Genomic DNA, 16,168 nt, shown 5'->3' with positions numbered 1-16,168 from the left:
CTCAACGTGTTTTTGCACTGTGGGAGGAAGCTGGAGAGAACCCACACTGGAGAACTCATGCTGCACAGGGATGCAAACTCCACGCAGAAACATCCTGGGTGTCCTCACTGGGATGCGAACCGGCGACCTTCTTGCTGCGAGGCAACAGTGCTGCTACCAACTGGTCCCATGGCTGTAAATGCCAACTTTCAGGAGCGCTGCCTTGGAGCACTTTTGTGTCCCCGCCAATGTCAAAATCAAACCTACTCCCTTGCAATCAAGAACAGCAACCTGAGTGCCAAAATAAATCCTCCTCTCGCCCCTACATGAGGGTGCAAGGCCTTTTCCTCAAGCTTTGGTCCTTTGCTTGAGGCCTGGGAGATTGAGGGTTCTGCGCGACATCTTAGCTATCCCCAGAACTGCACTCTTGTGGACAAAGACCTCAGATGTTGAGCCTGAAATCTGCTGAAGCAACTCTTCCAGTTTGGAAGTCACATGGCCCAATGGCCCTAAAACCACTGGGGTCACTGTGGACTTTACTTTCTGCATCGGTTCTAGTTTTTGCTTCTATCTGATGTTACTGTCAACTGGGAAATCCTCTTTTGGTCAGCTATGTCTCTGTCAGTTTTATTAACCAGCACCTCTTTGTCAGCCTGAAACTTGAAATCTCACAGGATCTTAAAGCAGACACCGAGTGAGTCACTCTTTAAGCATTAAGGGCACCGATGTATCCTAATACCTCTAAAATCTACAATGTAAAGTGCAACACCCAAATATTCATGTGAAAATAGATACTAAGATTAGGTTGTATTTCTAAAAAAACAAGTGGGTCGGTCACAGAAGTTATAACAAATCCTGGGATTGGTTTACCTTTCATAGCGCGTTACATATTAGAGCTGTGTCCTGATATGACCTTAAATAAAGGGCTCCTCCTATTTAACTGTCACAGCACGCTATGATACTGATCAAATGTTGCATGCATTCGTCAGTGTGAGTCAGAGTACAGCATGTTCTAATTACAGTCAATGGGTGTTGGAAAATCTATTGTGCGGTTAACTAAACAATTCACTACTTAGCTGTTAATTTGATCCTGTGAAGGTGTAATGGGAAATAAAGGAAGGAAAAAGTTAAATCTGATATGATAGGAACTAAGAAAACAAATAAAATCTGCAAATTTACTATAATATAACAGAATGAAAGGGAAGATTTATCTTGATTCACTAGGAAGTCTCCAAAGGTCCTTTGTTTAGAGTTTCAGAACCGGATGTCCAAATTTTTATCTGAACTGATTGGCAACACCATAACACTAAATCCATTTTTGCTGCTTCTCGTAATGATTTAAAGTTAGGAGTGAGTGCTAGACAGCGCAAGTTGGTGCTGGGAAGTCTCACACCTGCCAAAAACCAGTTTGTTGAACAGCTTGTGATCTTTTTACCATGAATTGGCTGATATATTTACATGACATAGCACTACCTGAGCTGTCTACTTCCCAAAATTAAACTCTTTGGGTCATGAATAGAGGGACGCAACATCCCTATTATCTATACATCGCTTAATCCTCACTAGGGTTGCAGGGGGGCTGGAGTCTATCCCAGCTGACGTAAGGTGAAGCAGGGGACACCCTGGACAAGTCACCAGTCTATCACAGGGCTACACTTAGAGACAGACAACCAAGCACACTCACATTCACACCTACGGACAATTTAGAATCACCAGTTAACCTCAACATGTTTTTGGACCTTGTGGAGGAAGCTGGAGAACCCAGAGAGAACCCACACTGCACGGGGAGAACATGCAAAACCAGGTGTTCTCACTGCGACATGAACCAGCGACCTTCTTGCTGGGAGGCAACGATCCTAAGCACTGTGCCACCTTGCAGCCCAGGACACAACATGCTACACCTTAGTACACATAAATACTGTATGACTGATGAGTCAATGGGGGACCCTGAGATGGATTGTTTGGGAGCAGTTGTTTGGAGGATGCTGACATTGATGGGGAGGAATAGGGTTAAGTTATATTTGTTTAAAATCACACAAAGTTTTAAATGATTGATGTCAGTCATATGTTGTTCTGTGCAGTTTCTGTGTTCCCATGTCTCTACAATGGAAGTATAGAGTGCAAAGTTTGCGTTTGTCATTGAGCCACATTTATGAAAAATATGTCAAGTTGAAATTAACCGGAATCATCCTATAAAGCAGATCCTGTCGTATACTGTTACTCACCCTCAAGGCTATGGATGTTCTAAGACAAACTGGATACCAGACACTAAAGATGCCACCTGCTCGGATGAAATCTCCCCACGTGGAGCATGAGCTGTGAAGGTTTCTCGGTTCAGGTTTGCTACTGCTTTGTGCAGCCCAGCTCACATGTGCATTCGTGTTTCCCCTGCCCCCTTCCTGCATTATCATGATATCAAAAACATTTTTTCTAGGAGCTGGAAAGAGTTTACAAATATAAAACCTCTGTGGATTAAAATTCAGACAGTCAAATCTGGCCTCGTCTGCAGTTGGAGGTCAAATGTCAGATGCTGTCTCTTTTTTCATTGTGATCTATGGGAAAGGTGCTTTTTGGACTGAGGGAAAGTATCACGAGAGAAACAATGCAGCTCTTTTAACTATATATGCCAACTTGTACAGAATGCCTGTAAATTATAAAAAATGTACCCACTTTAAACCTATACATAAAATCATACGGCTTATAAAAAAAAAATCACATATATGTGTGATAAAGGTTGAGCCTGGTCTGATACAGCCAGCAGCAGACTGTGTTGTGCTGTAAAGCATGACTTCTGGTACAACTATATTTGACGGGGCATCAGATTTGGGATGCACAAACATCATCATCCGTGACTGATTCTCCATCTGATGCAGCTTTGATTTAAATATTGCTTTGCATCATGCACACCGGATGTTGCCACTTGATTGCCAGTATAATGATGCAGTTAAACATCGCTTTTGTTGATTTATTTATTTATTTTTTAAATAGAGAATTAATAACGAACATATCTAACATATTTGATTATGTCACTTTTTTTGCATTCTGCTAAATTTTTAAGCAACAATTTGTGCCTTTTCTGCATCAATTTATGGTGGAAATGTCTGTATTTGCACATAGAATTGTGGCACAATGACTACAGTGGGGTTTTTTTTCAAATTAAAAGTCTCGTTGGTTTTGCTGCCATCTATACATGTATGTATGTATATAATATAGATTTTTTCCCCCCCATTCTGTGTCATAGGTGGTCATCTGAAGGGACTGACATGTATGATTCTTGAGGCCCTGTCTTTTTACATTAAAATATAACTTCCACTTAAACAGAATTGCTTTTTGTTTGTGTCTTTTCACGTCTTTGCTATGTTTTGTTATCATGTGTATTATCTCAATTTCATTTGCAACATTTCATCATACATAATATTACTCTATATTACCCCAACTACCTCAAAATCATTGCCAGTACTACTTCTTTTTTTTTTTTATTCTAGTCTCATTTTAGCTTACTTATTCGTTTTTTTATTGTCAGAAATGTATCAGATAGATAGATTTGCAATGTTACAGCAGCAAAGATAGTGCAAACATATAAGGAATAAAGTGTAACCACAACAACAACAACAACAACAACAACAATAATAATAATAATGATAATCATTAAAGACAGATAGATACTGTATTCATCTCCTTGGGGAAATTAAGATACTTGTACTTATATCTTTCCACTCTCCACTTAGACACCTCATTTATTCTTATGTTATCCTGTCATATCTGTACACATGTGTAAGTAAAGTATACCTCCAAAAGGTGTTTGTCTTTTATTATATCTTTGTTTTCAGCCTTATTGTACTTTTGTTAACTCTTGTCCTGATTCTTCCTGCTGTAACTTGCATTTCCCCAGAGATGGACCACCGCAGTTATGTGATCTCAAAGTTAAATGTTGTACATGATACTGAAAATGTAACGTCTCTATTCATTTCAGCCTCGGCTGATGTGAAAACCGGGCGGCCCAGGAGCCCACTCTGGCCCCGGGGCCTCGCAGGAGGTGAACCCGGCAGTGATTCAGGGACTCTATCGGGGCTGCGCGCACTGATTTGTCCGCTCCTCAGTCAGCATGATGGCTGCAGGCTTCACTGTGACCAAACTCGGTCCGTTTTCCTGCCGACTACGTACTACGGTGCTTTGGAAACGCGCTGCCGGTATTTATTTATTTTTATTGGAGGCAGCGCGGTGATGGCGGAGGGTTGGCCGCCGTCGCTCCTCCCGTGTTCCAGAGAGTTCTGGGGGGGAGCGTCGTGGAGGAGGCGCGGCCGCTCCCACTCACACTGACAGCGGGGAGCCGGACCTGTCGCACCCAGACACACTCAGGGGGAAAGCAGCCTGCAGCATCAGTTACAGCCGCTCTGAAGCCACAGGTTGTGAATTTACCGGAGGTGAGTATCGCTTGGTGAACTTTTTAAATTAATTAATGAATTAAATTTTGTAATAGTGGTTCCGTCCATTAACGCCATCACCGTTAACGGCTGCTACGTTGTTTATCAACAACTTAAGCTAGCTTGATTTCTGTTTAGCTGATTAGCTAATATAGCCGCCACACATCTCTACTTTCCTTCGCCTTCAGCTAACTTTTACTAACGTTAATGTGCATTATAACTGCCATTTGCTTCATATCGACGTTACTTGTCGTGACCAACGACAGGTATGAAATGATGCTCCTGCTTCGTGTTCCAAATCAGGCTGCATTTTGTACTAAAAGATTAGCAGAGTTGCTAAAATGCGTTAAAGTTGCATGAAGTGAAAGCAAAGCTCCAGAAAGTTCCCTGCCTCTTGAAATATTTGGTGACACGCCCTCCTGCTCTGCTGAGGCGAGATGCAGCATGATTGTGGTGATTTGTAAACCTGCTGGCCCACATTTTCTATCACCACATCCCTGCCACCGAAACCAGATTAACTTAAACAACTATAAGCAACAATGGTGAGGTGCTGTGGCATTAACATGAGTCACCCAGAGATGCTTAAACGTATAATTATCTGCAGCATGAACTTGCATGTTTTGTCATATGCTTTTGTTGTTCAAAATAAACTTCTGGTTTTTCAACCCGTCACTTTAAGGACATAAGGCTCACTTTGTGTATTAGCACAGAGCAAAATAAACCTCACTCATAATCATTAATATCACTATGTGTTAAAATACTCATCATTTAGACTATAAAGGTTAAACAATGCTAAAACTAGCTAAGTTTCTAGAGCCCAAATTGATGCCATCAGATGTCATGTTGATGCCAACAGTCCATATATATATATATACAGTACAGACCAAAAGTTTGAACACACCTTCTCATTCAAAGAGTTTTCTTTATTTTCATGACTATGAAAATTGTAGATTCACACTGAAGGCATCACAACTATGAATTAACACATGTGGAATTATATACTGAAAATATGTCTTATATTCTAGGTTCTTCAAAGTAGCCACCTTTTGCTTTGATTACTGCTTCGCACACTCTTGGCATTCTCTTGATGAGCTTCAAGAGGTAGTCACCTGAAATGGTCTTCCAACAGTCTTGAAGGAGTTCCCAGAGATGCTTAGCACTTGTTGGCCCTTTTGCCTTCACTCTGCGGTCCAGTTCACCCCAAACCATCTCGATTGGGTTCAGGTCCGGTGACTGTGGAGGCCAGGTCATCTGGCGCAGCACCTCATCACTCTCCTTCTTGGTCAAATAGCCCTTTCACAGCCTGGAGGTGTGTTTGGGGTCATTGTCCTGTTGAAAAGTAAATGATGGTCCAACTAAACGAAAACCGGATGGAATAGCATGCCGCTGCAAGATGCTGTGGTAGCCATGCTGGTTCAGTATGCCTTCAGTTTTGAATAAATCCCCAACAGTGTCACCAGCAAAGCACCCCCACACCATCACACCTCCTCCTCCATGCTTCACGGTGGGAACCAGGCATGTAGAGTCCATCCGTTCACCTTTTTTTGCGTCGCACAGAGACACAGTGGTTGGAACCAAAGATCTCAAATTTGGACTCATCAGACCAAAGCACAGATTTCCACTGGTCTAATGTCCATTCCTTGTGTGTGCAAAGCAGTAATCACAGCAAAAGGTGGCTACTTTGAAGAAACTAGAATATAAGGCGTATTTTCAGTTGTTTCACACTTTTTTGTTCAGTATATAATTCCACATGTGTTAATTCATCGTTTTGATGCCTTCAGTGTGAATCTACAATGTCAATAGTCATGAAAAGAAAGGAAACTCATTGAATGAGAAGGTGTGTCCAAACTTTTGGTCTGTACTGTATCTCAAAATAGCTGCAAATCATCATCAATTATGAGGGTGCCTCAAAAAGGCCTCAGCGACTAATGTCACAGGGAAAAGATTATTCTTGCATCATTTTTTAAACATGGTCTCCTTTAACTTCAGTGCTCAAAAGTGATGTAAGGCTTCATGATATACAGTTATGCCCCAAAATGGGAGTCACACCCCTTGTTTCCCTGGGTGACGCTGACACCTTTTTGAACTTGTGTGTGTGTGTGTGTGTGTATCTATATATATATATAAGAGAGAGAGAGAGACAGATTGTATCAGCTGTGATTTGCATTTTGCTAACCCGATCAATCCTCTCATATGACTGCATTGACCCTGTGCTCCATTAGAGGAGCCTTTAGTTTACCAGGAAAACCTTTGCGGCTTGTTGTTGTATCCTCCCGTGTGGCTTAACATTAGGCTAGCATTACAGTGTATTGATGATCTGCTGCTGTAGCAACAGTAAACATTAAGTCTGGGCCAAAAGTGTAACTTTTCTTGGTCTTTCTTTTTCTTTTTTTCTTTTTTTACGTCACAAAATTTTTCAGGTTATTATACTCTTCAATTTATCCAATAAACCCTTCTCTGCTTCTGTGTCCTCTTTTCTTTCAGTAAATCAAACAGTATTGAATATAGATATTATATAATAGTGACTAAAGGTCATTCAGGTTCATATATTCTAGTTCTTTAGAATAAGACACAGAGCAGCTGCAAGTCCACTCTGTAGAAACTTAAATAAGAATGATAATTAAATTCAATAAAATGTCAATTTGTTGTGGTTATCGGGCTATATTAAGTCTGCATCTTGGAGCAGGCTCATGCCTCTCTGTTGTCCGTTGTTGCCATAATAAAGGCACTTGTTGCCAAGCCGTCTGACATGAGAAGGCTTGAGAACAGGTGTTGGGGACCTTCCCTTCACTTAGATGGTTTATTTCTACTTCTGTTTGAGCAGGTCAGACTCTGATAATAGCCCCATTACCCCATACTGCAAATGTGCATCATGGTAGCTGCCCACAAGGCTTCGAGAGCTTCAGCTACTCATCTGTCATTATGTCCAGATTAACAGTTGATCATTTTTATATTCCCAGGAACCATGTCTAAGGGACCAGCAGTTGGCATTGACCTGGGCACTACCTACTCCTGCGTGGCAGTGTTTCAACATGGCAAAGTTGAGATCATTGCCAATGACCAGGGAAACAGGACCACGCCCAGTTATGTTGCCTTTACTGACACTGAGAGGCTGATTGGGGATGCAGCCAAGAACCAAGTTGCCTTGAACCCCAACAATACAGTATTTGGTATGATTTATTTTTATTTTTTGGAGAAATCAAGTTGGGTTACTGACCTTTGATGTTCTTGTTTCTTACCTGCATCTTTTATTGTCACCCTCAGATGCAAAACGTCTTATTGGACGTCGGTTTGATGACAGTGTTGTCCAGTCAGACATGAAACTCTGGCCGTTTACAGTTATCAACGATTCCGCACGCCCCAAAGTTAAGGTGGAGTACAAGGGCGAGAACAAGACCTTTTACCCAGAAGAGATCTCCTCCATGGTGCTGCTTAAAATGAAAGAGGTTGCTGAGGCATATCTTGGCAAGGTACTTCTGTTTGCTTTGGCTAAGCACCGTTAATGAACTTAGATTTTTTTCAGTTGTAGAACTGGATCTCTGCATAAGTAAAACACACCTTAAGCTTCCATTGTTTAGACTAATACATCCCTTAAAATCACAGAGATGCTCACAGGATGTTGTACTATTTGTGTCCTGTTTACTACAGTTCTGGATTTTAATAGACTAGAGGTCTGTCAGCTGCAAAATCACAGTTCAAAATGACAATAATATTTCACTAAATTCTATAACCTGCAACCTTTTCCTTTTTGTAGACTGTCACAAATGCTGTAGTGACCGTGCCTGCCTACTTCAATGACTCTCAGCGCCAGGCCACCAAAGATGCAGGGACAATCTCTGGCCTTAATGTCCTTCGTATCATCAACGAACCCACTGCTGCTGCTATTGCTTATGGCCTGGACAAAAAGGTAAAATATTTCTTCATGTCTTCTGAAAGATGTGGTCTGTTTTTTAATGCTGCAACATGTATTTGTCCTCATAAAGGATTATTCTATTGATTACTTGCTTAGTAAGCTTTTTAGTCAGTAAAATGTTTGAAAATGCTGAAAATTGTCAATCTGTGATGTTTTGGAATGTCACGTTTTTCCAACCAGTAGTGAAAAACCCAAATATACTGAGTTTTCAGTCAAATAGAAACCAAAAAGTATTCACTTTTGAGAAGCAATTTAAGAATATTTTTGTGAACAATTCAACTATCAAAACTTTTTCTGAATCATTTTCAATTCTGTAAGTAATAGATCAATCCAAAAATTTAGTAGCTCTGCAATTTTGCATTAACAACTGTACAGAGAGTTTGTTCACCTGTGATGTTCTAAACTAAAGTACACTATGCTACCTGTGTGACTTCCAGGGAGTGTTTGTGGATGTATCCAAGTCTTTTACTTAATACAAATTCCAGTAAAGTAATCTCTAATTTTAGGTTGGAGCTGAGAGAAATGTGCTCATCTTTGACCTGGGCGGTGGCACATTCGATGTCTCCATCTTGACTATTGAAGACGGCATCTTTGAGGTGAAGTCCACAGCAGGTGACACACATTTGGGTGGTGAAGACTTTGACAACCGCATGGTCAACCATTTCATCTCCGAGTTCAAACGCAAACACAAGAAAGACATCAGCGACAACAAAAGGGCAGTTCGTCGTTTGCGCACAGCATGTGAGAGGGCAAAGCGCACTCTGTCGTCGAGCACCCAGGCCAGCATCGAAATCGATTCGTTGTACGAGGGCATCGACTTCTACACCTCGATCACCAGAGCCAGGTTTGAGGAGCTGAATGCCGACCTGTTCCGAGGAACCCTGGAGCCCGTGGAGAAGGCCCTCCGTGACGCCAAGATGGACAAGGCTCAAATCCACGACATTGTCTTGGTGGGGGGTTCTACTCGCATTCCCAAGATCCAGAAGCTGCTGCAGGACTTCTTCAATGGAAAGGACCTCAATAAGAGTATCAACCCCGATGAGGCTGTCGCGTACGGTGCAGGTATAACCCCTGTGTGCTCATAAATCAAATAGTAGCTAACTTGCATTGCTGAGCTACAAATGAGCTTCACATTTAAACCTCACATCCACACTTTTGCTCTGCAGCTGTGCAGGCAGCCATCTTGTCAGGCGACAAATCTGAGAATGTGCAGGACCTGCTGCTGCTGGATGTGACCCCCTTGTCTCTCGGCATCGAGACTGCAGGAGGGGTCATGACTGTTCTCATCAAGAGGAACACCACCATCCCCACGAAGCAGATGCAGACCTTTACCACCTATTCAGACAACCAGCCTGGTGTGCTCATTCAGGTAAGACCACCATGTTTTTCCTGCATACGCCTAAAAAGAATACTGAAATATTTTGCTATCCTAGGAGCTTTAGTAAAAAAGCAGCTGGACTCCTTTTTTAAGTTTTCACCACTCATCCAAGAGGTTTCTTTAGACTTCTTTTTTTAATTTAACCTCCTAAATAGAATTCCAGTTGCTTTTTAATAAAACACCTCAGATTACCATAACCTGGATAGCTGAGAATCTACACAGACCAATATTAGATGGCTTAACCTCACATTGTATGCACAGGTGTTCGAGGGTGAAAGGGCCATGACCAGAGACAACAACCTTCTGGGGAAATTTGAGCTGGTTGGAATCCCACCAGCCCCACGTGGTGTTCCTCAGATTGAGGTGACTTTTGATATCGATGCCAACGGCATAATGAATGTGTCTGCGGCTGACAAGAGCACTGGGAAAGAGAACAAGATCACCATCACCAATGACAAAGGTAACCTGAACAACAACTTAAACACTGTGTCTTATTTGGGAAATGTGACACAAGCGATTCAGCGTTTTGTGGTCTTTGAAATGTAATCCATCTTTCTCTCTGCTGGTCAGGTCGCCTGAGCAAGGAAGACATTGAGCGCATGGTCCAGGAAGCGGAGCAGTACAAGGCTGAGGACGATGTGCAAAGAGAGAAGGTGACTGCCAAGAACGGGCTGGAGTCCTACGCCTTCAATATAAAGTCCACTGTGGAGGACGAGAAGCTGAAGGACAAGATCAGCGATGAAGACAAGCAGAAGATTCTGGATAAGTGTACCGAGGTCATCAGCTGGCTGGATAGAAACCAGGTCTGTGTTTGTGAGGTTTTAATTTTAAAATAACTGTCACCTTGGCGGGATAGATATCTGACTCCATCTTTGTGTGTGTTCCTCAGTCTGCAGAGAAAGAGGAGTTTGAGCACCAGCAGAAGGATCTGGAGAAGCTGTGTAGCCCCATCATGACCAAGCTGTACCAAAGTGCAGGCGGGGCTCCGGGTGGGATGCCCGGCGGCTTCCCCGGAGCAGGTGCTGCTCCTGGAGGAGGCTCCTCCTCCGGCCCCACCATCGAGGAGGTCGATTAAACTAGAGGTTCAACAGGCATGCATGAGCTCTTTCCGCTTGGGAGGCTGGCGTGAAGGTTTATCGCGTTTATATTATCATAAGTAGTCTGAACCATTAATCACATTTCTTTGGGGATTGTTAAGACAATTGTTTTGTATGCCCGGCTAAAGCCAGCACTTGCACTGTGACTTTTTGGTAAGCAGTATTTCTGAGCAACTATTCTTCTTTCACCTAAACTAGTTCATGTTTGTATTACACCAGTGTTTTTCTTGGTTGTTCTATGAAGCTGAAATGGTTGCTATTGCACAATATTTTGCAAAATGAGACTAAATAAAAGATTCTTTTGGTTTTGGATTCATTGTTTCAGTGTTTTAAAGGTTTCTTGTGGCGTCAAGTGTAACTATGAAAGTGTTTGGGTCCTACTAATGGCTTTACATTATTCCACTGATCAACAGGTCGCTGTAATTCTTCAGCAGCATTGGAGGACACAGCAACAGGGTTTGAGCGATCATCTTGAGTTCGACACAGCTAAGTTAGTGATGGAGCAAAATTACAAATCCTCAAATTCAGTAGATACAGAAGTATGTGCATAGCATGACCACAACACGGTTTACAGTGAATAGTATTACAAGCTTAAATATTTAGATCTGTTGTAGACAAGATGTTTACAATTGCTGATCCTAAACTGTATCAGCTACACTACTGGTACCACACTAGTATGTATGTCCACTTCTAAATCAAAGTTTTATTAACGCAGAAGACAAGACATACAACAACAATTTTTTTCTCTTTTATTTTTGCTTATTCAGGAATATTTCGATTCACAGGATGTGTTTGTAAAGTTCATGGGAGTATTGGTTCCTCTTGGCCGCGTATTACGGACCGGTGCTGGTACAGGTGTGAGAGCGTGTGTCCAAGTGTTCGGCAGGTCAGCGTGAGTTAGAGTTTCTTGGGCATTCATGCATCCGGTAGGCACACATGTAGAAGATACCTAAAAGAGAGTGACGTGATTATTAGCAAGAGGAGTACAACATGTGGCCTGAATGACAAAATGCAATCCTGAGCTGCGTACCTGAGAAGAATGTGAGCACCACTGCCACCCAGCCCATTATGTAGGACCAGGAGAATCGCCAGCTGCCATAGCGTTTACCGTAGTAATTCACTGTCACTCCTGTGTAGACGGCCATCGCCAGCAACACAAAGAAGCCTAAAAAGAAAGATGAAATCATTACTGATAAAAAAGCAAATCTTCACTGCAGCAGGGGGGGGGGCTTGCATGTGGCGACGGGGGAGGAGCTTTACAGGAGATGAAGAAGAGGATGCCGGCTGCGAATGTCTTGTCAAACCCGTCGAAGGAGGAGTAGTGGATGAAGGCCATGACCCCGATCACAATGCCAATGAAACAAGCCAGCAGGGAGAGAATCATGAAGGCCCGGGTGGCATCCCAGTACGCTGCGAGAGAGAGAGTGAGCAGGAGAGACCAGACGTGTGAGTATCTCTGGTACAAAAATGAAGAAATTAGAGTGTAGGTATATTTCATTTTCAGTTTTTTTGATGCTTGTCCTCATCTTACAGACAGCTCTAGCTTGCCATCTAGTGTTTGATGAATTAAAGCAAATGAAAGCCCTTTTTAAAACTATATTACTGTTGCAAATTATATCACAAACTATCCCTTAAAAAGTCTCAGAATAATCCTCATACATCCCCTCTTACAAAAACAGGTTTCTTGGTACCATTTTCATGCTAGTGGCATAATTTCAAACTTCTGTGCACTTGAATCTCAGCTATATTTTAACAGCCACATAAAAGCTGCAACGGGAAGTAACCCCTGTGTTGATCAGAGTCACGGACTGATTGTCAGCAAACTAATAAATATAAATGAGGATGTGCCTGCCTGTACACATGCAGTGGAAGGCGCCCAGCCGGTCTTACCGATGCTGTCTGTGTGTGTCATGCATTTCCCGGGCACACAGTACCGCCAGAGGCCCTGGTGCATGTAATTGCTGGAGTGACGATACTGCATCCAGTAGTCAGTTGCCGTGGAGACAATGAGGAGTATGTTCCCAACTCCGGCACAGAACAACCCACCTCCCATGAAGCTGTACATCCTGCCAAAAAAGCACTGACTGACACGCAGAGAGAAAGACAGAGCACGTCAGGGCCGCGCCACATCTGGCCACCGCTGCACCAATTACGGCGAGTGCTTCCTGTTGCCGAGCAGGGGAGCAGCGCTGGGTTTGAATAAAACAATATCTAAATGCATTCAGCAGGATGCCGCAAATGTTACGCTGGAGCTAGACAGATCTGATTGTAGAAACACAACTCATTAGGCAACGTGGACAAGCAGCCAGCTCAGTCTGACAACCCATTAACCTCTAACACTGACAGACTGAGGGGGTTTCTCCATCTTCAAAAAATGCATGCAGCGCTGATAAAACATTTTTCAAAACCCACAGATATTTATGTTGAATTATAAGCAAGCCTGGAGGATTTTAAAAACTCCAATGTGGAATGTTGAACAGTGTATAAAATTGACTCAAGAATATTTTTCCAGCTAGATTCAGTGATGCGTCCATGAAAACATGGCATCTTGTTTGAATATTTTATATAAAGTGGGCTTTTACACCCTTGTTGTGAGAGAAAATCTGGGTTCAAGAAACAAAGTGCCATCTCAATTTAAAAAAAACAAAAAAAACAACACATTTTATCTATGTGAGATACAGAATATTGCATTGGACATTTCACACATGGAAGTTTCCATATAGATGACATACCTTTATCTTATTTTTCCTTAGAAAAAGTCAGAGATTCCAATATTTCAGGTTGCCAAAGCACAGAGGAGCCCAATATTGCCCAGGATGGCAGGAAAGTTTTGTTTGTGCGTAGGAAACCAAGCGAACAAACGGGCTGATGGAACAATGGAGCGTGCTGAGCCTCCACCAATCACAGAGGATGAGTTTTGTGTTTTAGGGAATCTGCTGAAAATACAAAACTGTTAAAGCGCTGCGCACATCTCAGTAATACTGATGACACGGGGCTTTTAATTCAAAATGCTCCACGACCGCACACAGTAAACTCACGGCCTGCAATAAGCTCGGCCACAGCACTGCTGGAAAAGAGATTATTTCAAATGGTAACAAAAATATATATATTAAAAAAAAAACACCCAAAAACCCAGCCTCCTCTGTTATTTAGAATTATATTTTAGTTGATGTGTTTTCGCTTAATCCTTCTGCCTATTATGCTGATAGTAAAGTTATTATTTTCAGTCAATATCAAGTCATTTTAAACACAATTGTCACACTGGTATGCAGATTATTATAACTCAGATTGTGCAATTTACATAAAATCAATCATTTCTTTTCCTTTCAGCGTGTGGTGTAAAAGATGAAGATACAACCGTAACCGCACTCACTGCACAGTCTTTTTTAATGTCCCTCCATCCACTGCAACAACAGCAGAAAGACTGCGGGTTCTTCAATTAATCTCATGTTTTCAAGTTCCTGTCTTTTAATTGGCACTCAGCCAGCCCAGAGGAATTCATTTAATTACGAATGTAAAATTGCTCAGACATTTATAAAGTCAAACACATGTAATGATGAATTGGAAATGGAGCTAAACAGAATGAATTCACGGCACCACATGCGTTTGGTTAATTTGGCAGAACAGAGTGTGATGAGTAAAGCAAACAGAGATGTGGCTTCGTTCAGTTTGGGTGAAGGAGCTGCAGCGGAGGGGGGGTTTATTTTCTGTTGTTGCACCTTGTAGAAAGAGCCGGGGCTGAGTGTTGTAGGTGAGAAATGAGTATTTTACTCACTTATTAGATGGTGTAGCTGAATACGAGGAGGTGTTGCTTCTGAAGGATGTTGGGAATGAAAAGATTTTAATCAGAGAGGTAATTATAGTCATCAGTGTGGCCCATTTTGAAGTTTATTTTCAGAGAGTGAAGAATAAATCATGGGAAAAAAAAGCTGTGAAACCAGAAGAAAGTCTAGTTTATTAGCTGTTTTATGTCATTTATAAATAAGATTTGCTGGTACTAGCATTAGGATCATTAGTCAAATATGCTCCAATGCAAATAATTTGGCTTAGGCAGCGCTCGGGATGCTTAAAGACTGTAAAAATGTAGCAAGAGTTGAATAACAAGCTGCCGCTAGTGTCATCAGGGTAGTATGGTCTTTAAATACACAACTGGTAAACACATACTGTAAGAAGTCCTGTCTGCAGAAGTGCCATATGTTGTGAAAATGTACATTGAGGCTGACAACTCTCAGCACAATGCTCTTAAATTGATCTCATTATTGCAAAGTCAACCTTTGTGTTCACACCTTGTTCAAATCCACGAAACACTGTTTAAAAAAAAATTAAATTCTATGTCAGTTCCCAAAGTTTCCACCAAATATGTCACCCCTGAATTTTGGTGAAATTTATTTAAAGTGATGCACAGGAGGATTTCCATCTCTGGGTTTGAATCCAAACAAAAAAAAAAAAAAAGAAGACAGCGTGTCAGGTTTGTGACACAGAAGGTGAGGTTCAAGTGCAAAAAAATAAATAGAAAGAAAGTATTATTCTCAGTGAAATCATCAGATTTAAAGGAGACCTGGAACAAGCCGTTGCCGTTGGGACAGTGAGAAATAAGATCTACTAAGAAGAAAACAAATCGCTTAAATTGCAAAGTATGTTAACGGGTAAATAGTTTCATTTGTTTTGGAGTTCCTGTTGGGAGCACGAGGTATTCTTCGCAGTAGATGTGTCACAGGAGGGAAAGCACAGGTGTATGCAATGAAATTAATGATGTGGTGAGCAGTTAGACGCAGCTCTGCAATTGTTTTCTTTCTTATTGTTCCTGTAACAAATTCTCCTGTAGAATTCAACTGCGGTCGTATATATACTGTATTTATACAGAGTTGTAACTGTAGCTGCCTGCGGATTACAACAATTTCTTGTATAAACTGCATACGCACCGGCCATAAATAAGTGTCTTTAATCTTTATGACCCAGAATTGAGATCTACTGACTCAGCGCTGAAACACCTCAAGCAATAAGGGATAAAGATTACAGCAGCTTACATTTTTATGGATTAAGAACATTTATCCAAAGGCAGCATTGTATGATAAATTGTAGTTTATTCAAATTTACAGAATATAGAAACCAAAGAGTAATAATTTAACTTAATGTAAAGAAAAATAAATGGTTAAAAAAAAGTCTTTTCTCTGGGCATCAGTGTAAAGTTATCAATAATGGTCTTAGCTGCTTAAATCAAGGTGGTATTCAAAACCACGCTTCATGAACTGTAACGTGAAACTGTTTTGTTAATTTCTCTCCATCAGTTTTTACAGTAGCCTGCTATTAATCTCTTAAGGCCAGAGCTCTTGTTTGATATGCATTTTTTTTTATTTCTCTTTGCTATTTGATCAGA

General features: G+C 41.5%; 2 protein-coding genes across 2 annotated transcripts; one reads left to right on the top strand and one right to left on the bottom strand.

Moving 5' to 3' along the window:
- Positions 1-4,271: 4,271 nt before the first annotated feature.
- Positions 4,272-11,103, top strand: hspa8b (heat shock protein family A (Hsp70) member 8b). The gene is made up of 9 exons (XM_008288792.1): positions 4,272-4,403; positions 7,364-7,573; positions 7,668-7,873; positions 8,158-8,310; positions 8,823-9,378; positions 9,483-9,685; positions 9,956-10,154; positions 10,265-10,497; positions 10,584-11,103. The coding sequence occupies exons 2-9, from the start codon at positions 7,369-7,371 to the stop codon at positions 10,767-10,769; spliced, it is 1,941 nt and encodes a 646-aa protein (XP_008287014.1). The 5' UTR covers positions 4,272-4,403; positions 7,364-7,368; the 3' UTR covers positions 10,770-11,103.
- A 575-nt stretch (positions 11,104-11,678) lies between these two features.
- lim2.3 (lens intrinsic membrane protein 2.3) lies at positions 11,679-12,856 on the bottom strand. Its single transcript, XM_008288791.1, has 4 exons — positions 12,682-12,856; positions 12,052-12,201; positions 11,822-11,956; positions 11,679-11,740 (listed from the first exon to the last, which is right to left on the bottom strand). Exons 1-4 carry the CDS (start codon positions 12,854-12,856, stop codon positions 11,679-11,681), a joined length of 522 nt encoding a protein of 173 aa, XP_008287013.1.
- Between the last annotated feature and the right edge of the window lie 3,312 nt (positions 12,857-16,168).

Source organism: Stegastes partitus, unplaced genomic scaffold (assembly GCF_000690725.1).
Source record: "Stegastes partitus isolate 25-593 unplaced genomic scaffold, Stegastes_partitus-1.0.2 Scaffold574, whole genome shotgun sequence".
Taxonomy (NCBI): Eukaryota; Metazoa; Chordata; class Actinopteri; family Pomacentridae; genus Stegastes; species Stegastes partitus.
The sequence above is the reverse complement of the archived record's forward strand: the minus strand, read 5'-3'. Positions and strand labels throughout refer to the sequence as shown.